Raw genomic sequence first — 24,174 nt, forward strand, 5'->3', positions numbered from 1 at the left:
TCCCCACATTAGGGCTCCAACACCTTATCAATAATTCCACAAGCCCACCTCCATTGCATCCTCTCCACAATATTGTCACTCAATAAGGTATCGGGCTTGGTCATATTCATGCAGGTAAGCAAAGCTTCAACAAAAGCAAGTGACCAGGAAGCACATGCCTTATTAGTTTCATTGCGGGGGATATCCTTCTTCCGATCATACTTCCATGATTCATTCAGCAACTTTTCAGGTAAGTGTAAGAACATGCCACTCTGCTTTAGTGTCACGCCCCGAACCATGGCCTGGGCGTAACACGGCACTCGGGCCTTACTTGCATGTGTCCGAGTGAACCTCATGGCTTGCTTGTCAACATGGGCATCAAAACAATATAATCTATATGATGCAATTTAAATAAATCATGAAAATGTAATTTGCGGAATAAAGTCTTGAAATTTTCTCATATGAAATATCATGGAAACACAATAGTTTGCAAACATAAAAGCATAACTGACTCTGTGAACTAACATATGTCTATGAAACCTCTAAAACATGTCTGAATACTAGCTACCAGGACATGGCCCTGGACTACCATAAACTAAATACTAATGCAGACTCCATGTTGAACCCCGAGAGACGTGGGGCTCACCAATAAGCTGATATCTGAAGTGATCCTACTGCGCAGATGTATGCTCCTAAAAACCGGTATCTGCACCGTGAAGTGCAGGCCCCGGGAAAAAGGGACGTTAGTACATGGTGAATAGTACTAGTATGTAAAACCTGCTGAAATGAAGAACATGGCACAACATAGATATAGGATATGAACTGAAACTGAATGTAACTTGAACATGAACATGAAACGTGAGTGAAGTCTTAAAACAGTAATCAATAGAAATACTTGTATGTAAAACTACTTTGTATCGTGGGGAATGCTATAGTATAACCGACAACATGGTCTGGTACTTGCGTCCTACCAGCAGAACACTCACAACCTTGCCAGGGATATGAGATTTAAGTAATAATAAGCATGTAAGGATCCAAACTGCATAATGAAGGTGTTTCCTCCTTGCTGACAACCCTTATCCTACGGTGGCTACGTAGTTTCAGGCTATCTGAGCCTTCTCGGTTAACTAAGCAATTCCCAAAACATGAACATAATATAGTTGGCTAAGAAGCCCATGATTTTCGTGAAATAACTTGTAAATAACTTGTAATCATGATTTCACGAAATAACTTGTAAACGTGGTTTCATGAAATATCTTGTAAAATGGTTTCATGAGATAACTTGTCATAGTCTTGCAAACATGTTCTTGATTCATGAGTAATAACAATAGTTCATAATTATATATATATAATTGACTTGAAAACATGCCTGTAACTTGCTACATAAAATCAAAAAGTTTCATATAAACATAATGAGAATACATGAGGAAGAATTCATGATTCATGGATTAAGCTAGGGTTCCTAATAACCGTAATGGAAGATTAGGAATACAATAACGAATATAGATACAAAATTCATGTAGATAAATACATAAATACGGGCTACCAATATGTTGGGTTTAATGCCCTAGGGTTTGAACTTCATGGATATCAAGAAACGGAGCATGGGGAAGAACGTAAAGATTCCCTTATGTGCATGGAAGTTCTACATACCTTAATTGCTCCAAAACTTGAATTAAAGACTTGAGCTTTGAAGAAGATTTCCAAAATCTTGAATTCTTGAACCTTGAGATGGGTTTTCTTGAAAACCCTAGTTTTAGAATGATAATTTCTTGTTTAGATTACAAGGATAGGTGTTAGAATTGAGTTGGAATAATTTGAATAGGCTTACCTTGGTGTTCTTGATGATGGAAAAGGGTAGGAAGTCGTTCTAGGGCTTGAAGGAATGAAAAATAATGAGTTGAACTGATATGGATGAATATATAGTGTTCTGGAACTTTTCACTTTACGTCCAGCAAAATACTGGCCGTATTTCAGTTTACCGTAAACTGCAATACGGTCCGTATTCTGCCATATGGACTGCACTGCATCTCTTCAGTAAAATGGCCATAACTCTTTGCACAGATGTCCGTTTGACCCCCGTAAGATACCGTTGGAAAGGTATTTCAATGATCTACAACTTTCATCAAGGAAGTTTTCCCAAATTCCAAACAAGTTTTGAAATACGGGCCGTAAAGTGAAATACGGTCCGTATTTAACCATATGACCTCAAAATGTCAAATTCCAGAATGTTCAGAAATTCTTGGTTTCAGTTTACGGGCACTGTTCATGGTCGTAAATTGAAATACGACCACTGTTCATGGGCGTAAACCACCATATCACAACTGAACGGAAAATTTTCAATTCCCACATTCTTTATCTGATGTTCTAAGTCTAGGATCGTGGTCAAAACTTTCGTTAAAGGTACGGGGTGTTACATTTAGCAACTTGGGGAACAAATCCAATAACGGTTGCATGTGGCAGAAGAAAGCACTGTCTTCATTACATGGGATATTGCAATCATAAACATTTATGATACCCTCCTCAATGATGATCTCAATAGTGACAAAATGGTTGTCATTAATAATCATGACAGCTATGATCCTTTTGGCACCAATCCACTCGCAGCCACCTGGGTAGGGCACACTACCTCTGGGAAAAGCGATACCATCATCGTCCCACCTAAAAAGAGAAAGTCTTTGATCATAGGGCACGACACCTACATTTGTATACTCATCGGACAACCCTAAGTACCTGTTGCGACAGTGATGGTAGAAGTTAAGGTCCATGATTCTATCAGAGGAATCATAGTGCTCAGGGAAATTGAGCTGCCTCATACGCATCAACAATAAGATTTCATCTACATACTGCAATAAAAATATCAAAATAGTCAGCCACTTGCTGCAACAGGTAGTTAGAGTTGTTGGAACAACTAGTGAACTTGCTGCAACAGGTTATTCACTATTTGGAACAACTAGTTAACTTGTTGCAACAAGTTCATCGAATTACATGACTTGTTCAAACAACATACTGAATTATATACATATATATAAGTGTTGAAACTTACCCAATCCTCCCACAATTCGTGCATGTTTGTCATAACCTTGAAGTTTTCGGCCCCAAATTCATGCATTGAGTACAGCGCTCTCCCACTCTTTTTGGATTTGATCAAGGTTTCAAGCTTTTTTTTTGGGGAGGTTTACACGCTTGAAAATATCAACTTTTTCAGCACTTGTGGCACAACTTCAGCAGGAGGAGTAGCAATAAATTTCTGTGGAGTACTTGTTTTCCTTGCTCTACAATCAGCAAGTGCCTTGGAAATTATTTTTGCCCTCTTGCGAAACCAATAGGAGTATAGGGTGAGCTGAGTTTTTTGGATGGCTGGACACCCCTCTTGGACATCAAACTCTTTATAGCTAAATTCGTATCTTTTTGTGCCTGAAGCAACTCTTCAACCTTGTTTATCAAACCCTCCATTTTCGGCCTGCAAGTACTGCATTCACAAGCACAAGAATACACCTTGGAGGAGCCGGCACCAACTGAAGAATATTTACCCAACCTATAAGGGATATCTGTGGTCTGCCTACCACTACCACTTTGGGGTGTATATCCACCAACTCTACCACCAACTCCATCACCACCACCATCATCATCTCTTCTTTTATCAACAAGACCTTCCACTGCTTATCTTGCAACATCAACAACAATATTCATATCGACAGCATCACTAACACCATTACCATCACCAACATCATTAACATCACCATCACCATCACCACCACCACCATCAACAACACCATCCCTTATGATGGTTGTGGCTCCAGCCAATTCCTCTTTTATCCGATCAATCAATTCATCATGCACAGATTCCCTATGCCCTAAACTAACAAGACATGGTATCTGCACCTCTCATTTTGTCGGGATAAGCCTTGGGTGCACAACCTACAACAAACAAACAGATATATTCAACTAATAAGTGTGCAATTTGTTGGAACAACCCCCACATATGTTTCAACAACCTCCTATGTTGTTGCAACATATTCTTTAGCTGTTGGAAAAACCAAAACAGCCGCTGCAGCTTCCTCTGCAACTGTTGTGATATTTTCCAACAGATTGTGAACCTGTTGCAACAACTGAGTAAGTTGTTCCAACATCTTAGGAGTTGTTGCCACATATTCACTATCTGTTCGAAAATATCAGAACAGTTGCTGCAACTTCCTCAGCAACTGTTTTGATTTTTCCAACATATTTTGAGGTTGTTGCAGCAGATAAATGTATCTGTTGCAACAAGTAGTTACTTGTTATAAAATTATTCAGGGATATTTTCCAACAGATTCTGACTTACTGCCTCCTTGGGGGGGGGGAGGTTAAAAGGATCAAGATTCATTTTTTTGTTGTTGTTTTTGGTAGTCAACCATCTGAGGATCCTTGGAAAACAAACTTCTTCCGAGTAGTCCCTGACTTGACTCCGTAGGTGAGGAATGGCTTCAAATGCCCAAGCCTAGAAAAAATTATGCCACCAAAAATCAGAATAATCAATGAAGGAAAAGAATTAAAAATATAAAACATTGAAGAAAGAAATTTTACCATGAAGGCCCAAGGGAAGCCATAGATGTTGGAAGTCTTCACTTTAGGGTTCAAGGTTTTACACAAATATTCAACAGTCAACTTAAAACTTTTATGACCCCATGGATAGTTATTGAATGCCTCATAATCCTCCGAGAGTTTAATCAAACCAAGTTGTATATTATTCTTTACATCCCTTGCCCAAAGAATAGAATTCACAAACCAAACTAAGCACAATGACTCCTTGTGCTTTCTTGACATAGTTTCTGACTTCAAGTCTGCTAGCAAATCCGCTACCTTGTAGCTCTTTCCACAAACATCCACTAAATCCAAATCATCATCAACCTTGGCTTTGCCTTTCTTGCCTTTCTTGGCTGCCTTGGATGACTTGGTGTCTTGGCTCCCTTGGATGACTTGGGTGTCTTGGCTCCCTTCTTTAATGTAACTGTATGAAGAGGTTGAGAAGGAGCATGACACCTCAGTCCGGTGATTATGGCAAACTTCTTGATGCCAAAACAAACTGGCATGCCGCAGTAGTTTATCCATATCTCATAAGTTTTGCTGCAAATAATTCTTCGTTTGAGAAGACCATACACAATGGTCATTTGAAACCTTGCATTGTTCAAAGGGCTTGCCCATGACTGATTTTACAACAAGATCACCATTCAAATCACCTAGTTTATCCATCAGCATCTGCATACGGAACTTCTCAAAACTGAAAGTTTTGACAACTTCATCAGTGGAAGGTCTGTCAATATCAGTCCCAATAGAAGAATCAACAGCCCCGGTCGCCGACCTTTCAAAAGATGCAGTTTTATCCTCTTCATTGTCATCATTATTTACATCATGTTCTTTTTTCTTCTTCTTCTTCTTCTTCTTCTTCTTCATCATCATCATCATCATCATCATTGTTTTTTTCTTCTTCTTATTCATCATCATCATTGTTTTCTTCTTCTTCTTCTTCTTCTTCTTCTTCTTCTTCTTCATCATCATCATTGTTTTCTTCTTCTTCTTCTTCTTCTTCTTCTTCTTCTTTACTTTTTTGGCAAGAAACTCCTACTTGAGAGGTTTCCTGTTCAGCAGTTTATTCAGAAAGAATATTTGCCTGTTCAGCAAGATCATCTAATGATGCCCCCTTTTCTTTTTCGTGAAGACATTTTATCTGCACACAGGAGATAAGCAAAAACACTTTCAATTGATTTGTGCACCATTTAAAGTAAACAAATAATGAATTTTTACAACAGCTGAAGCATATGTTGCAACAAGTGTGTAATATATTGGAACAACTCCATCATATGTTCCAACAACTTCATAAGTTGTTGCAACAGATTATACATCTGTTGGAAAATATCAATACAGTTGCTACAACTTCCTCAGCAACTGTATTGATTATTTCCAATAGATGGATAATCTGTTGCAACAACTGGTAAAGTTGTTGGAACATATGATTGAGTTGTTCCAACAGACTAATCTATTGGAAACCATCAGAACAGTTGTTGCAGCTTCCTCAGCAATTGTTTTAACAATTTTCAACAGATTTTAAATCTGTTGCAACAACATATTCATTTGCTGCAACAGCCTCAGCAACTGTTTGGGTTTTTACCGATAGATTAGAAATCTGTTGCAACAGATTACTCAACTGTTGGGTAAAAACAAAACAAAAAAAGGCAAGGCCCTTTTTCCTAAGCCTTACAAGGACAACAACATCTATTTCACTATCAAGGTGCAATATCAGTGTATTACAAACACACAACAGTAAAAAATTGAACAAAATACACAGCATTGCATAGATACACCCTGCCCATGTTTTTCCTCTTCTTTTTTAACCAAAATTAATCATTTTCGTACTTTTATTTCAAAACCCTAACTTTTGAACCAGAAAAAAAATATTTTTTTCGATACAAACACACAGCCATCACAAGTTAAACAAAATAAACCAACCTCAACTGTCAAACAAGTGCTGAAGTTGCTGCAACAACTTACTCAGCTGTTGGAAAAAATCCAAAAAAAATTCAAACCCTTTTTTCGAAACCCCAAGGAGAATAAGAACACAAACAGTACCAAAAACCATAATTTCACAACCACATACACTATTTAACAACACAGAAACCTCAACAAGTGGAACAAATAGAGCAAATACGGGTTTTGTCAAGCCCAACAAGCCCTTTTTTCGAACTCCTAAGGAGAAAGAGAACACAAACAACACCAAAAATCAGAATTTCACAACCACATACACTATTTACAAACACACAAACCCCAACAACTCGAACAAATACAGCAAATAAGGGTTTCTCAAGCATTGAACAACAAAATAAACAACATTGTAGACAAACCCATGTTATTCTTCTTCTTCTCTGACCAAAATCATCATTTTCTCACTTTGATTTCAAAACCCTAACTTTAAAAGAAGAAAAAGTTGAGCGATTTTACCTGAGAAATATGGAGAGCAACAGTTCATTGTTAAGTCGACTTTTGAAGAGGTTGACGACGGTTTGAAGAAGCACATTTAGCAGTTGAGATCAGTTCGTGGGTTTGAACTTGAAAGTTTGAAGGAGCAGTTAAGATGATCGTGTGTTTTGAATGAAGTTCGTGTGTTTTGATATGGACCGATGTTGAGTTTGAAATAAATGGGGGGTTGGATTAAATGGTTTGGGGTCTTTTTTATATTTTATAAAAGATTAACAAATTTTGCAAAATACATTTTCAACCCCAATTTTCTTAATCCCAAATTTAATTGGGTTTTGACTTGATGTGGTCCCTACAAGTCACCTTTAGTAATTTCCAAACTTAAAAGTCACCTGGAATTAAATTTTTGTAGAAGACTAACAAAATTATTCACTTAGCTTTTTTTTTTTTTGGGTAAAAAAAAGTGTCCACTTATTAAATTAAAAAATAATTAACCTTATTTTTTTAGATTTGTTCCTATTAAGTGTTATGTGATCAAATCTCAACGCCTATTTGATTAGGGGTAGTTTAGTCAATTTACATTTTTTTTTTTTTGGAGTGAGTAGTTTCTTAAGGATGTGCAAATGGCTCAATGGACTTTTTTTTTTTTAATCCGGAAGCAGTAGTAGATTAGTTGTATTTCTCTTACTAGTAGGATTAGTATTTTATTTTTATTTTAGTGTTTTTTTTTATTATTTTCATATTTCCTATTCTTAATTGGCTATTACTACTTGTCGTCTTTTCTGCTTTAGTTTTCTTATTTTTTTATGTTGTTACAGAGTATGTTTTCATGTGTTTGCTGTGTTTCTGCTTTACGTGAGCCGATGGTCTATCGGATACAACCTCTCTATTGTCAAGGTAGGGGTAAGGTCTGCGTACACTCTACCTACCTCAGACCCCACTTTATGGGAACACATATTGTTGGTATTTTAACAATTTTGTTACAGTTATTGTCCTTTTTTTTGGAATGATTTGTCATGCTAATTTTAGTATTTTACTGTGGCTTTTCACTTCCATTATTTCTTTCCCGTACTACTTTAATATGTTTTTTCCTTAGAATTGTCTGCGTACACACTATCTCCCTAAACCCCACTTGTGGAGTACACTGGGTTAAGCCTGTTAACCGGTTCTAACCGGCCCGGACCGGTAACCGGTTAGAAAACCGGCCGGTTTCCGATCAAAAACCCGGAACCGGCCACTGCTTAACCGGTTCCGGTTAATCGGGTGGAAATGTGGAAACTGGAACCGGCCGGTTAAAACATATAGTATTTCTTAGTATATTGTAGGTATATTTATATATGTTATATAAGTTTATATATTTACTAACTAACAACATATATATATATATATACACACACTTAAGTTATAAAATAGAAATTTGTAAACTTAGAAAAAACTTAACTTATATGCTTAGCTACTTATAATATATACTTAAGTTATAAAATAGAAATTTATAAACTTAGAAAAAACTTAACTTATATGCTTAGCTACTTATAATATACATATATATATACTTAAGTTATTTTTCCAAGTATATAACGTTCTATTTTTTAATTTAAGTAGATGTATATTATAAGTATATTCTTAGTATATTCTAGGTATATTCCTAACTTAATATAAGTAAGAATATGAACACAAGTAAATAGAAGAAAGCTCAATGAGCCATATATTTTATTCATTAATGGATAACATTTATTTGCAAGTTGTAGTTTTTTTTAACTTGCAAATAATACATGAGTTGCACAAAAGTAGTACAAGAATAAAATAAAAAAGTGTGAATCATTTCGCTAATCTCCGCAATATTAAATTCGGTCATTGACATATCTTCAAAGTCTTCCATTTGGTCTACTCCACTTGCTATCAAATCTTCAACTTCGCCTTCCACCGCTTCTAAGTTTTGGTTGCGTCGCTCCGATCTAATCCAATCGCGAATGCAAACTAGTACTTGCAAGCTAAATCCGGATAATAAGTGTCTATGGTCTTCAATTTGTTGTCTAAATGCACTTTCCGAAGCCATGGTTGATATTTGAACCGTAAGGATATCCCGAGCCATTCTTGAAAGTATCGGATGACTCGCCTTGTATTTCTTCCACCACGTTAAGACGTCTAAATCATCTAGTTGGTTGATATCCACATTTGGCTGCATCAAATAAAGGTGATATTCATCAAAGTTTGCATTATGAGAAGGAGTTGGATGTGAATGTAAACTTTTAAATTCGACAAACCCGACAAGCCCTTTTTGCTACTTTGAGAAGTAGTAGGGCGTGGAGCAACGAGTGTGGCACTTTCTTCCAAAGTAGAATAATGAGTAAAAACTTTTCTAAATTCGGCATCAACCGCGAGCTCAGCGTCAAGTAAAAATGGTTTAACTCCCTGTCACACCCTTTTTCCGCCCCCGCGCGATAAGGCGCACAAAGGTTTTTATTATTAAAGGGTTGTTCCAATTGAAGTGACGGTTTTGAATAGGGATTAATTATTTTACAGAGTCGCCACTTGGAATTGAGTTTTGGTGTTCCAAGTCACGTTATGAATCCCTAATAAAAAGGAAATGACTCTTTTATTATTGGTCCGCGAAAACATAAGACCAGGTAAGGAATTCTGTTGACCGGAGAGAAGGTATTAGGCATTCCCCGAGTCCCGTGGTTCTAGCACGGTCGCTTTATCGACTTATACTAGCTTAATCTATTTTTGGATAAACTGTGTTACAAGCCTTGATTCGCTCTTGCTTTTTATCGTTGAACTTTTATTAGTCTTAACCCGGATGCGTAGCCGCATTCTTAACAGAAATAGGATTAATTATTAAAACAAGATTGACCAAGGTGTGTAACCGCATCCTTGAGTTATTTAAAGCGCCTCGAAATAAGATGTGTAACCGCATTCTTAATCGAAACAAACATCTTGAAACGTGCCTAAAACTCATCTAGCGTTAATAGCAATTATTTGTCTCTAAAATCCGAGACTCTTTATTTTATCATTTTTAGTCATTTTTCACTCTTTGACAACGGGTTTTGAATAACTTCGCAACCCATCTCGCTCCCTTATAATTGGTTTTTCCACTCTTTTCTTTTCCTTTAACAACGGAGTTTGAAATAAATTCACATCTCATCTCGCTCAACTCACAATTAATAATTATTTGGGACTTAAACTTTGTCTATGCCCCAAAACAAACTTTTAATTTTTTAACCCGAAATAGGCAACCCATTATCGTAACAACCATAATTCTTGCATTTGATTCAACGAGATTTTTAAACAAAATAACACACAATTAAATAATGAGTGTTCATATCAATGTAGTCTAATAATAAATAAAATGGACTCATCTAAATACATGAACACCCAAAATAACTAAACAGATTCGTTTAGGATGGGTCTTGTATAACAAAAGTATCTCCCAGATTCGTTTTATCTTTAAACAAAGAAACTACCACAACAAAATATACAGCAAAAACAAGAAAAGCCAACTACAAATATCATTATTAAAAGGAACGGAATTAGAATATGGAGTAGGACCTCAAATTTTGGACCCTTTTAACAGTTAAGAAATAAACTAACATTTTATTCTTTTGTATCATTATCTTGAATTCATAAGGCAAAAATTTAAACCTGCACAGAGATAACCCGTTCAACATTCAACATTATGCAATAGATTTGGAACATGAAATTCATCTTCTCAAGGAAACAAAGGAGAACTTAATGAAGTAGGTTCATTCAAATAACTTATAAAAATAGAAAAATACAAGTAAAGAATGGACCTTTAAAAACTGAAAAGTTCCTTCAATACATAAGGACCAGAGATACTCCAAGCTCACGTACAAAATGGACTACAGCTGACGCCGACGGGACCAAAACTCAACTTCGACCATATATGGAACGGGATCAAATTTTGTTGGGTGATTCAACGAGGTCTATATGGCATTGGTGTTTGTTTCGAGTAAATGGCTGAAACAGTGGTGCAGCTTTGTTTTTCAGGTGGTTTTACATGAAGGAAGATGAAGCCTTAATGGAGGTTTCTACGTTTAATAGAGGTGCTTTAATGGTGTTTTGGAGGATAAAGCTCTAAGGTTCAAACATGGCTTTTCGTGGTGGTGATCAAAGGTGGTTTTTTATTTTGTGTTTTTGTGTGAACTTTCTGTGAAAAACGTGAAGGGTAAAACAACTTTTGAGAGAGCCTTTTCTTGAATGCAATTGCTGCTGTCTATTGTGTAGGATTTCTACTCTAGGCTTAGTTTTTTTATTATAAATTGCGGCTGGTGATGATGATGTAGGCTCCCATTTCTATATTTAGCTATTTATAGTGTGTCTAGGTATAGGGTTTTGAATGTGTTTATTCTTTTTTTTTTTCTCAAAATGCTCATGTGTAAAAAATATCTTGGGAAAGAAGAATGAAATATTTCTTCTCAAAATTAATTGTGCTTTTTGTGTGAAAGAGTGGAATTTTGCCGAGTGACAATATACTATTGGTTCTATTTTTGATTTAATTGATAAAAATACTACTCCTAATTTAAAAAGCAAGATTAAAATTAATCAGTTACTCGATACTCTTTTATTACAATCTTTAACTTGGAAATTAACTAAAATAGATAAAAAAAAATGTATTTTTTTGGGAAATTTTCTTTCTTTTGTCACAAATGAAAACAAAACTTATTATATTCTAAAATGAAACTCCTTTTTTTGCCGTTTTCAAATTCTCTAATAAAAACCTACTAAAAAAGGAAATAAAAGTTAAAAATGTCCAAGATTAGACTAAAAAGGAACATTAATCAATAAGACAGTGAAAACGTTTCGGGAGGGTCAAAAATCACGTGTCTACACTCCCTCGGAAATTTCTAAATGTTTATAAATTTGACCAACCAATCCTCTAGTTAGGGGTGTACATGGACCGGGTTGGTTCGGATTTTTTAAACACCAAACCAAACAAATTGCGTCGGGTTTTTAAATTTATACACCAAACCAAACCAATAACATTCGGGTTTATCAACCTCGGGTTTTCTCGGGTTTCTCGGGTTTTTTTCCGGAAGAGTTTTGATACAAAACATATAACTTATATTTCAAATATTTCTTTAGTTCTAGTAAGATACAACTATCTAATTAAGGTATTTCTTAAGAAAACACACAAAATGTGAGAAGAGTGATGACATTGTATTAAAATATTCAACAAAAGCTAATAAAATCGGTTAAAATAAATATTGAAGAAAATGACCATAATCTAAAAATACTAAGTCATGCTAAAATAAGTACGGCTAATAAGTCTTAATTACATGACAAAGAAAAAAAAACTTAAGTTATGTATTTTCACTCTCTAAATCAATTATGCAAAACTAAAGAATAGATATCTAACATTTTTGTCATTGCTAGTGGTAAATTGAATTTCTTTTGTTAGCATTAGTGTTGAGTTAGTTTTGGTTTGGACTTTATTTGAGTTACTAACATCCATGAGATATAAAACTTATTGACATCCAAATTCTAAGTTCAAGCTTGAATAATATGATAATAGATTAAAAAAAACCGAAAAAATTTAAGAAATATTTATGAATTGCATTACAAATAAATAATTTTATGTATAAAATATTACAAAAATTGAATACATGTAATGTCGGGTTGGTTTGATTCAGTTTGACTTTTTTTAGTTAAAATCAAACCAAATCAATTATGGTCGGGTTTTTTTTTCAACACCAAACCAAATCAAACCAAATCACTAGTCGGTTTTTTTCCGGTTTGACTCGGTTTATCGGTTTGGTACGATTTACTTTGTACACCCCTACCTCTAGTATAAGACATTATAAAACAAGGATTTAAAAGAGAACCCAATATAAATAAAGTTGGGATGGGAAAAAAATACTTCTTAAATTTTCTTGTTATAGAAAAAATAGCCGCTTGATAACCGGATTTATCTTTATACGCATATAAAACTCTAGCTATTTTCGTTAAGTAGGTTAATTTCCGGTTACCATGGGATAGAATTGTCTAGAAAAAGCAAGAGTTGCATTATAATTTTTTTTGTAAAAGTTCAATATATTCCTTAACATCTTCTCAATCGTTATTATTTATCCACTCATCACTTTCCGTATTAAAATGGTTGTGAACTTGTTGTATGAGAATACTATAATCATATGCTTGTTGTAACATAATGTAAGTGTAGTTCCACCTAGTGTCAACTTCTATTTGAATTTTCCTATGTCTAAGGTTATTTTGCAAACAAGAATTCTTAAAATCTCTCATTTTTTGCTTATTAGCATTACAAAAAAGAAAAACAACCGCATTTCTAACCCTTTGAATAGAATCTTCAAAATAGTCAAGACCAACTCTAACAATCAAGTTTAAGATGTGACAACTACATCTCACATGAAAAATATTTTCAGCGGAGGGTTTTATTCCCTTTTTAAAATACCAACCGTCTTTGTATTATTAGAAGCATTATCTAAAGCAATACAATGTGTTTTTCTATAAATGTTAAAAAATTTCATAATAGTTGACATTGAATCCATTCAAAATTTTCCGTCATGACGACCTTTCCTTTCATCATATAAAAAAACTATAATTCTTTTTTGCATCACTCAATTATCATCAACCCAATGACATGTAATAGCAAAAAAATCTAACTTGTTAAGACTAAGACCAATATCGGCAGTAAGAGAAACACTACAATTTAAAGAATTAAATACATGGCGCAAATAAGACCTATATTTTTTTAAAATAAATCAATAATATTTGATCTACAAGTACTTTTAGGAATACCCTCAAACAACGGATTATAAAAACGTTGAATATAAGTAACAAAACTCAAACCCGAAGGAAAGGAAAATGGTAGAGCACCAAAAGCAACCATTTTAGCTATTTCTATACGATTTTTTTTCTTGTCATAGCTAAATTTTTTACCAGTTTGTGGGTCTATTGTTTGTTGAATATCCCCCACATTTGAACTCGTTTGCTCTCCTCAAACATCCTTATGTTTAGCTCTCATATGACCTGTTAGTGAACCCGTTCCACCATCCTTACTAGGTTGTTGCCTGAAAACAAATTCTTTTGCACATATATTACATATAGCTAATTGTCTTTCCTTATCTTTAGTCATAAATTTCCAAATTCTAGCAGTTGGCTTACGAGCTTTTGGTGGTTTATCTTGTGTATGTGATTGTGCAGGATGTGTATCTCCTATGGGATTTTCGGGAGCTTGTGTTTCATCATCATCATCATCAATTTCATTAAAAGTGCCGGTATAGTGTTGCATTACCTCATGATCTAAAAGTGGATTATTTTCACCAATATTAATACCTAAATTAGGTGTTTCATTCACAAATGTTTCCTCCATAAACCCATCCCTACCACTACCACTACTACCGCAACCACGTCTCACTCTCTTCGACATTATTAAATAGCAATAATTTAAATTACACGCAAATAAATCACAAGAAAATAAATTGCAACAAATTAAATTGCTAGAATTAAAATGCGTAAATCAAAATAGCGGAAAACAAAGATAGAGTTAGAACGAAGCTACCAAATTGTCGGACTAATTTCCACCAAAGTGAAGGCAGCTAGAATTACAAATCCACCAAAGCTTTGGAGCTACTTCGGATAGTTGCAAAATCACCAACTCCATCAACAATTTTTTTTTATAATTGCAAAATATAAAATTGAAACTAGAATAAAACTATATAGTATTTAATTGAGAGAAATTTAAAGCGGCTAATTGTTGCAAAGTAGCTATAATTGAGAGAAATTGAGAGAAAGAGAAGAGTGAATTGGTGTGGATGAAAATAAAATGGAGAGGGATTTATATAGGGGTGGGGGATAGGTTAAAGTGTATAAAAAAAAAGTTTGGGGGGTTGGGGAACAAAGGGAGGCCAAAATGGCCGTTTGTAGCCATTGCCAACAACCATTTTTGGAAAAATGGACAGTTGGCCAATGGTCCAGTGCACTACAACAATATTAAAAGAAAAAAATACCGATTAACCGGTTTTAGTAGGCCGATTCCGGTTAATCGGTCACATTTTTTGAAAACCAGCCCAGTATAGAAACCCGATAGACCGGCGACCGGTAAACCAATCCATCGGTTCCAGTTAAACCGGGTCTGGTTACCGATTTCAACCGGTTCAACCGGACCGATTGACAGGCTTACACTGGGTATTGTTTTGTTGTATTAAGATTTTTTAGTTTCAAATTTAATTGGTTAGATTAGTCTTCAATATATTACTACTTGTATTACGTCTTCATTTTGAGAGAAAATAAATTTGTATTTTTATATATAAAAATTCCATACAGTTCTAGGTTCAACTAGATACGGAACCCGTGCCACCACGTGCTCAATATATTTATAATTTTATCTCTATGCAATTTTAAGAAATTTTCAACATATTCTACGACGTTTTTTGAAAGTCACAAGTGAAAAGTTAGAAGTTTTGGGAGCACGGGTTCAATAATTTGTGTTATAGTATTTTAGATTATTTGAAATGCTTTGAAAAGTTATATATTTGTGAGGTAGTAAATCATCTCATTAAGCGCAAAATGAATAGCGGATAACTATTACTATTAATATTGGTAAAAATATTAAAAACAACAATTATATATTGGGGTAAAAAAGCAGCCATAAAACCTTTAATAAAGTGTAGAAACCATGAATTTACAAAAATAACCTCTGCGGAAGCAGGCATGTCAGCGGACAGTTGTCTGCTTCTAGTTGGTTATTAAATGACTAGATACCGGAACCCGTGCCAGCACGGGCCCAATATATTTATAATTTTATCTCTATGCAATTTTAAGAATTTTTCAACATATTCTACGACGTTTTTTGAAAGTCACAATTGAAAAGCAGGGTTCAATAATTTATGTTATAGTATTTCAGATTATCTAAAATGCTTTTAAAAAGTTATATATTTGTGTGGTAGTAAATGCGTAAAGTGAATAGCGGATAAATATTACTATTAATATTGGTAAAAATATTAAGAACAACAATTATATATTGGTGTAAAAAGCAGCCGTAAAGCACTTTCAATAAAGCGTAGAAACCATGAATTTACAAAAATAACCTCAGCGGAAGCAGGCATGTCAACGGACAGTTGCCTGCTTCTAGCCGCTTATGTAATAGTAAAAGAAATTTAGCACTTCCACAGTTTAGCTGTATTTATTTCTGAAATTCTAAATAGAGTTGTTGATTAATAGACCTCTAGTTGTATTAGCATAGAGTTGTTGATTAATAGACAGACCTCTAGTGTATTAGGAGAAGAAAAGAAGTATACTTCATACAAATTACCACTCCTTCAAAACCTTAAAATCACGAAATAAAATCCCCTTCATTGATCCTCATTCCTTCAACTTGGCAGAGCAAAAATTCAGTGAGAAAAAGTATCTAGATTTCGGGTCCATTTTCTTTACTAGCCTATTCTAGTATGCGTTTGGATATGCGGTTTGAAACCATGAGATGAAACCAACGTTTGGACATGCATTTCATCTCATGGTTTCAAATCTCAAACCATCCACAAAGGTATGATTTGGGGTTTCAAAAAATTTAAATAAAAAATTTGCCCCATAAATTTATATTTTGTAAAAAAAGACCCATAAGTTAGTAATATCTTTAACAATTACTCCCACCAATCTTTTACCAACCTCATTAACTTCCACCAACCTTTACTTATGTCTACTAACCTTTATTTATGTCCACCAATCTCATTACTATTCATGTTAAAATTTTCGTTTTTATTGAACTAAAATTTGATCAATTAGTGTTGTATTTTTTAGAAAGGCCTTCTAGTAGCGTATTAATTTTGTTATGAATTATGACTTGCTCATTTGGTAAGATTGTGTAAGAATTGGAAATGTTTTGATAGTTTTCACAACTTGTGGGATTTTTATGTGTATAAGAGAAAATACAACTTCAAACATCCAAATTGCATGTCCAAACATGATTTCAAACCATGGAACTAGGGGTGTTCAAACGAGACCGAAAAATCGATCCGAACCGATAAACCAAGTCAAACCGATTTAATAAACCGAAAACCAGCTCGGTTTGGTTTGGTTTGGTTTTAGATTTTTAAAAACCGATAACATTTGGTTTGGTTTGGTGTTACTCATAAAAAAACCGAACTAAACCGAACCGAACCGATAAATATGTACATATTTAAAATATTATATATATTTATATATGTTAATATTTATATATGTTAATTAAACTTTATCTATTTTTTAACTTCTTCATAATTTAGGACCATTCCAAGAGAAAAGTCTAGCCCATGTTCCCCAAGCCCATTTACAGTTAAAGTAAAATAAAAATATCTTACTAAATAGTTAACATAAATAAACTCTCCATGATTACATTTGTCTGTTAAGAGGTTTGTCTGCTGAATTTTTCTTATTCTACTTTTTGGTAATCTTTTTTTTTTTTTTAATACAAACACATGCTAAATATTCTAAAAAGAAGTTGTGTTTTGTGAGTGCATCATGCACTATCTTTTGTTCCTTTTTTCTCTTTTTCATGATGTCCATTCTTGTCTGTTGTGGCTAGGCTTGTTAAGTGGTACTTTGTGTTGTTGCGTGCCAGCTTCACCACAACTCCACATCAGAATCATCATCAAGGCAACAGAGCTTCGTCCTTTCAAGATGAACAGCAACCGCTCTTGCCGGTTGACTTGCCATTCTGTTCTTGATTGAAGCAGCCATAGCCATGAAAGCCTGTTCTACATTAGTGGCACTTTTTGCACTTGCTTCCATGAAAGGTATGCCAATTTCATCAGCAAAAGCCTGAGCTGTCTCTGTGGAAACTACCTTCTGTGCTGTGAGATCACACTTATTTCCAACAAGAAGTTTGTTCACATTATCACTTGCATATCGGTCTATTTCACTCAACCATTGCTTGACATTGTTGAAGCTCTCTTGGTCGGTTACATCATAAACCACAATTATTCTGTGTGCACCGCGATAGTACAAGAAGCTTTAATCCCTGTAAGTCTGTAACTTTTTCTTCCCTTTTATTTTTTGGTTACTTTTTGTATGTTCCCTACTCTTTGTTTGTGTAATTATTTTTGTGTCTTTGAAGTTTTACTTGAATGAATTGCTTCTCTAGTCTTTCATCTTGTATGTGTTTTTTATTTTATTTCTCTGTTATTTTAGATTTTCTCCACTGATTTAGATTTTTTCTGTTGATTTAGTTTTTATCTAATGATTTTGAATTTCTCTATTTATTTAGATTTTTGGATACTTTTTTTCAGATGGAAACTACAACTACTCAAAAGTGCAAGTTTGTAAATAAGTTTGTCAATTTTTTTGCATTATAAAATATATTATTACAACCCGGAAAAACCAAACCAAACCGATAAAACCGACAAAACCGATAGAATTTATACTATAATGGTTTGGTTTGGTCTGAATATTAAAAAAAACCGCCTTGATTGGTTTGGTTTGGTTTTAGCCAAAAACCGAGTCAAACCGGACCATGAACACCTCTACATGGAACCATGTCCAAACGGCTCCTTAATTAATTCACGGGCTGTTGATTTTAGTATTCTCTTTTTCCTTTAGTTGAGAAAAGGACATAAATGGTCCCTTAACTATGAAAGTAAATTCAAAATAGTCCCTGACCTATGCTTTTAACGGTTTTGGTCGTTTAAGTTTGCCACAAGTTAACAAAAATGATCCCTTAACTATGAGGGTTAGTTAAAAATAGTCCCTTAAGTATGCACTTAACAGTTTTGTTCCTTCTATATAAGTTTGATATGATTATGTATTCTGTAGGTTTTATAAACAAATTGACAGTCTTCTTCATAATCGAGAATCCGGAGGGCAAGCGGTGCATGTCCACGCTTTGAAACTCCATGGATAATGTGCTTCCTCCTCTACCCTTCTCCACTTAAATATCAAGTTTTTGTATGATGTGTGCCGCCTTAACTCACACATTACACGTCACGCTCTTACCACTAGACCAAAGGGTAACACAAATGAACACATCTACTTGCACAATTTCCAATGTTGGCCCCCCTAACTTAGAGTTTAACTCAACTAAACATCTCTACTTGGTTAAAACTCACATAATAAGTGCCTTTGATCGATTTCTATCCATGTGGCGTTGTTATTGATCGTTTGCCATGCGTGGTGTTGTTATTTGCTGTTGTTGGCTTTATTGCACAAGTAGGCTATTTTTGCGCCAGTCTAAAAATTGTCTCCGATTTTGGCAACTGTTCACAAATAGTCTCCCGAGCGTAATGAATTGTCCATTTAATGAATTACTTGTGGACAAAAGTACCCTTCAACCTAAAACACCAGCTCCAAAAATATAAAAGTATTCTATGGATTACACATATTTAAGTTGTCATTTCTTCTCCATGATTTTTTAGTCTGTTCTCTTTCATTATGACGAATAATTGATTTGAAACCTTTGATTGACTTCCCACGCCCTCCTGTCCACACCCAAGTATTCACATGTGCATGAGAGCTGACATTCATATTTCAAACATAATATGGACCCAAAAGAAGTCTTCATTTAATCCACTTGCATTTATTAAAACAAAAGAAAAGAAATTGATGTATCCAACCAATAGTTGAATGGATAGCGTGTGCCCATATCTGGAAGTCAATTTTGAGGTCTTGGCTTCTAACTACCTACATTTTATTAAAATTATTCTTTCATTACATAGTATAGTATTTCTTTTATTGTACTCGCTCCGGTCCTATTTATATGTCATACTTCCTTTTTTAGTCTGTTCTAAAAAATATCATACTTCCATTTATAAACAATGTAACTTTAAATTTCTTATTTTATCATTATTGACATGATTTATAAACATACAAACGTCTATGATTTGTTTAGACTACAAGCTTAATAATACTACATTTTTTCTTCATACGTTAGCTCGTGTCTTTAAGTGTAACTCAACATTATCTCCCTTATAAAGATCTCAACACAACGCGCCTTTAGCATGTAAAGGTCAAACTGTACTGCGACAAAAAGAAATGCATTCAAATAAGCAACTACTTGCACTTCCAAGTCTAAACAACAACTACTGCTATCACGTTTAAATTATAATTTCAGCAGCTAAGCTACCACGAATCTGTCACCAAAATTTATGTATATATCATACTAACAAACTTGCCTATCTATCAAAGCCACCTTTTTTTGCACATTCTTATCTTAAAATTTCACAGAAATGAAAGGGCTGTACTTAGTACTTGGCCTGTTTTTCTCTTTAACAATTACCTTTAAGTTTAGTTCGTGTAGTGGAATTTGCAAGGTAAATGAGAAAAATGCTTTATTAAGGTTAAAGAAAGAAGCAAATGATCCCACAAATGTACTATCTTCTTGGGTTGATAAAGAAGATTGTTGTAACTGGGAAGGAGTTTTATGCAACAATCTAACTGGTTCTGTCATTGAGCTATCCATTAATGGCTGGGATTCGACTGAACTTAAAGGCCTAAAAGTTGATAATTTCTCTTGGTTACCAAGTGTCGACAATCTTGATCATTTGGACATGTCTGGTGTGGATTTAAGTGAAGTTACAAATTGGCCTGAGGTGATTAACATGCTTCCTTCTTTGATTAATCTTCGTTTTTGGAATTGTAGTCTTCATTCAATACCCCCTATGTTTGATCATAATAATTCTCTTCTTGAAAATCTTGATCTTTCTCTGAATAACTTTAGTTCTCCGATTCCCGGGTGGATTTTCAGTTTTAGTAGTCTTGTTTCTCTTGAACTCATTGGTAGTAATTTCATTGGTTCATTTCCGAATGGCCCTTTTAACTTGACTTCTTTCACAACATTAAGAGCTTCTAGCAACTCCTTTGGTTCTGTTTTACCTCAATGGTTATTTGATCTAAATAATCTTGAATATCTTGATTTGAGTTTTGGTGGTTTTGAGGGTCCAATACCAAGTGGTGTTGGAAGTTGTACCAAGCTTACTTATCTTAGTCTTGCTTCCAATAATCTGAATTTCACTATCCCAAATTGGCTCTATAGATGCAAGAATCTTGAAACACTTATCATGAAGGGAAACAGTCTTGAGGGAACAGTTTCGGATTCGATTTCAAATTTGACATCTCTAACTAGTATTGACATGTCTGAAAATTTTCTTTCTGGAAAGTTACCGAGTGTAATTGGAAAGTTGTCAAAATTAGAGGATCTTGATCTCTCAGAAAATCGATTTCAAGGAGAAGTATCCGAGATTTTCAATACTATGAATAATTGCCCTCCAATAGGCTCAGGAAATTGTTCTTCTTTGAGGACTTTAAGACTAAATGACAACAAGTTAGTAGGAAATCTTCCGAAAAGTTTTGGACACCTTCCAAGTTTACAATTCTGTTTCATGTCCAATAATAGGTTGGAAGGGGTGTTAACAGAAGAACATTTCACTAACTTGACAAATTTGATGTGGTTATATGCATCTAGGAGTAATTTGACTTTGAGTGTGAGTTCAGATTGGATTCCACCTTTCCAAGCTAGCGACATTATAATGAGCGGTTGGCGCTTAGGCCCTGAATTCCCTTTGTGGATCCAATCCCAACAATCAATCATGAATTTGGACATATCGAATGCGGGTATAGTAGGTGAAGTTCCAAATTGGTTCTGGAACTCATCGTCTCAAATTCGTTTCCTCAACATGTCTCATAACCAACTCATTGGTGAAATTCCAACTATCTCAATTTCTGATAGCTCCATGGGTCCTTGGTTGATCTACTTAAGTTCCAACAATTTTAGTGGTTCACTCCCTCATATTCCAACCATGGTAACAGAGTTAGACCTTTCAAATAACTCTTTCTCAAAAGGTTTAACAAACTTCTTGTGTGATAAAACGAACGCATCTTACATGTTAGAGATTCTACACCTCGGAGGAAATCGTTTCTCCGAAAAAATTCCTGATTGTTTTATGAATTGGCCAGAGTTGAGAGTTCTTAACCTGGGAGAAAATAGGCTTACTGGAAGCATTCCAAGATCCATTGGGGCTTTAAGCAATTTGAAATCTTTGGACTTGAAAAGAAACAAACTTTCTGGTCCATTGCCTTCATCCTTGATCAACTGCACAAGATTGTGGAAAATAGACTTGAATGAGAATGAGTTAGACGGAAAATTTCCATCTTGGTTAGGTACAAGGCTATCAAAGCTGATAGTCCTGAGTCTTCGGTCAAACAAATTCGATGGTGAATTAGCTACTGAACTTTGCCAACTCAATGATCTTCAAATCTTGGATCTTGCCAGCAACAATTTGTTTGGAGATATACCTCGTTGTGTTAACAACTTCACAGCTATGGTGAATGGAAGGAGGTTAATTAGAGATGAAGACGAGGAGATGGACTATTCTTATTATGTTGGAGTTTTCAGGGAAAGTGCAACAGCAGCAACTAAGGGCAACATACACCAGTATGACACCATTTTGTCGTTGTTTACAAGTATGGATCTTTCTAATAATAATCTTTCTGGTACCATTCCTATGAGTCTTACAAGTATTGTTGGATTGAGATCATTAAATTTCTCCAACAATCATCTCACCGGTAGTATTCCAAGGAGCATCGACAACATGAAGGTATTAGAATCACTTGATATATCGAATAATCAACTCTCTGGTGAAATACCACAAAGCATTTCGAGTTTAACCTCTTTGAGCCACTTGAATGTGTCTCACAACGACTTAAGAGGGCGAATTCCTGTGAGCACTCAACTTCAAAGCTTTAGCAATTCTAGTTTTATCGGAAATAAACTTTGCGGGCTTCCACTCACGGAGAGTTGCAGTAAAAAGAATCCTGAGGTTGAAAATGAAGAAGAAGATGATAATGAAGTGGAATGGTTCTATGTTTCCATGGCAATAGGATTTATTGTGGCTTTTTGGGGCGTAAGTGCTCCTTTGCTTTTCATAAGACAATGGAGACATTCCTATTTTAGTTTTTTAGATAGAAAATGGACAGACATAATGTGTAAATATGTGACATTGAGGAGATCTCTCTTCATGCATAGATGACATTTGTTCATTTCTTCTGTACTGCTGGATAAGGAGAAAATTTTCATTAAGTTTCTCCTTAAGATAATGTGTCTAAATGAATTTTCTCGACTAGTTTAAGCAGCCATATATGTATCCTGCCAATTAAGTAACAATTTATCTTCTAACTCCTCTATTTTATTTTATTCTGCCGGTAACCCTGTCTTTCTTTCATTAATTTTCTTTAACATCAACTATACACAAGCTAAGGGGATCACACAATTCTATAAATATTTGAATAAAGTACAATAAACATCATTATATTAGACTTAATGACATAAATAACCCTAATTTATCAAATACTTAATACCCCGATATTACGTAAAACTTAAAACTAGTTAACCTCGCTAGGCTAACCCATTTAAATACTATACTATACACCACGTCTTAGTATGATATCTTCCGTTATTGCCCTCAGATCATCGAGTCTTTGACATGGTATATGTGACTATTTTATGATTTGGCATACTAAATTGGTTGGTTTTGTGATGCTTTTTTTTTAAAAAAAAAAAAAAAAGAGGGGGGGGGGGGGGGGGGGGGGCAGACAATATAATATAATTACCAATCACACAATTGAGTACCAAGACTTCAAGATATTGCGAAGAAAATAAATAAATTGTAAAGATCCCGGCTTCTTATTGGCCATGGAAGAGATTCAGGCAATTTGTTAAGATGTACAAAGAAGTATCTTAAAATTTTGCTCTTTCATTATTCTAGAATAAAACAAAATATATGAAAACCTTTTTAGTATATCACCATTCAGTTTCTTCGAATTTTGACATTTTATATTTGTTGTCTCCATATGTATGAGAAAAATTGTCAATTTTGTTTTGGCAGGGTTGAGTTATAGATGATTTTTTTATGATCTACTTTGTCTTTTGAAATAATAGAGCAAAATTGCAATATTAAGTGCTGAAATTAACATGAAAAGGGTAATCTTGTCCTTATATCGGGATTCCCATGGTATTTTATATTAAGTATTTAATTTTAATATACAAAGAAAATCTTCGTAATTGAGTCGTAATATATGGATATTTGACGAAATTACTGCAAGCACTTTTATAACTTCATAGAAACACACATTAAATATCAAGCATTTTTAAAACAAATAAACTCTATAACATATATAAAATTATCAAAAACAACACAAAATATTCATAAAAGGTAAAATATTTTTCCAGTCATGCCCCCCTCATAAACTAAGTTTCTGCCCACTCCGGCCAAATCAATTTACCTGAATACCCCTCGCCCAAAC

At 34.5% G+C, this 24,174-nt stretch overlaps 2 protein-coding genes across 2 annotated transcripts; one reads left to right on the plus strand and one right to left on the minus strand.

Moving 5' to 3' along the window:
• Positions 1-17,490: 17,490 nt before the first annotated feature.
• LOC132624430 (GTP-binding protein YPTM2-like) lies at positions 17,491-19,018 on the minus strand. Its single transcript, XM_060339212.1, has 2 exons — positions 18,987-19,018; positions 17,491-17,866 (listed from the first exon to the last, which is right to left on the minus strand). Exons 1-2 carry the CDS (start codon positions 19,016-19,018, stop codon positions 17,506-17,508), a joined length of 393 nt encoding a protein of 130 aa, XP_060195195.1. The 3' UTR covers positions 17,491-17,505.
• A 1,084-nt stretch (positions 19,019-20,102) lies between these two features.
• On the plus strand, positions 20,103-22,901 carry LOC132624431 (receptor-like protein EIX2). The gene has a single exon (XM_060339213.1). The coding sequence runs from the start codon at positions 20,103-20,105 to the stop codon at positions 22,899-22,901; it is 2,799 nt and encodes a 932-aa protein (XP_060195196.1).
• The last annotated feature ends 1,273 nt before the right edge of the window (positions 22,902-24,174 follow it).

This window comes from Lycium barbarum, chromosome 12 (genome assembly GCF_019175385.1).
Source record: "Lycium barbarum isolate Lr01 chromosome 12, ASM1917538v2, whole genome shotgun sequence".
Classification (NCBI taxonomy): Eukaryota; Viridiplantae; Streptophyta; class Magnoliopsida; order Solanales; family Solanaceae; genus Lycium; species Lycium barbarum.

Bases quoted from the DNA above. Each gene is read 5' to 3' on its own strand.
- LOC132624431 (XM_060339213.1), top strand. From the start codon at position 20,103: ATGAAAGGGCTGTACTTAGTACTTGGCCTGTTTTTCTCTTTAACAATT.
- LOC132624430 (XM_060339212.1), bottom strand. From the start codon at position 19,018: ATGGATAGAAATCGATCAAAGGCACTTATTAT. The intron at 17,867-18,986 runs GTGAGTTTTAAC...CGGTGCACACAG, and splicing joins CGATCAAAGGCACTTATTAT to AATAATTGTGGTTTATGATG.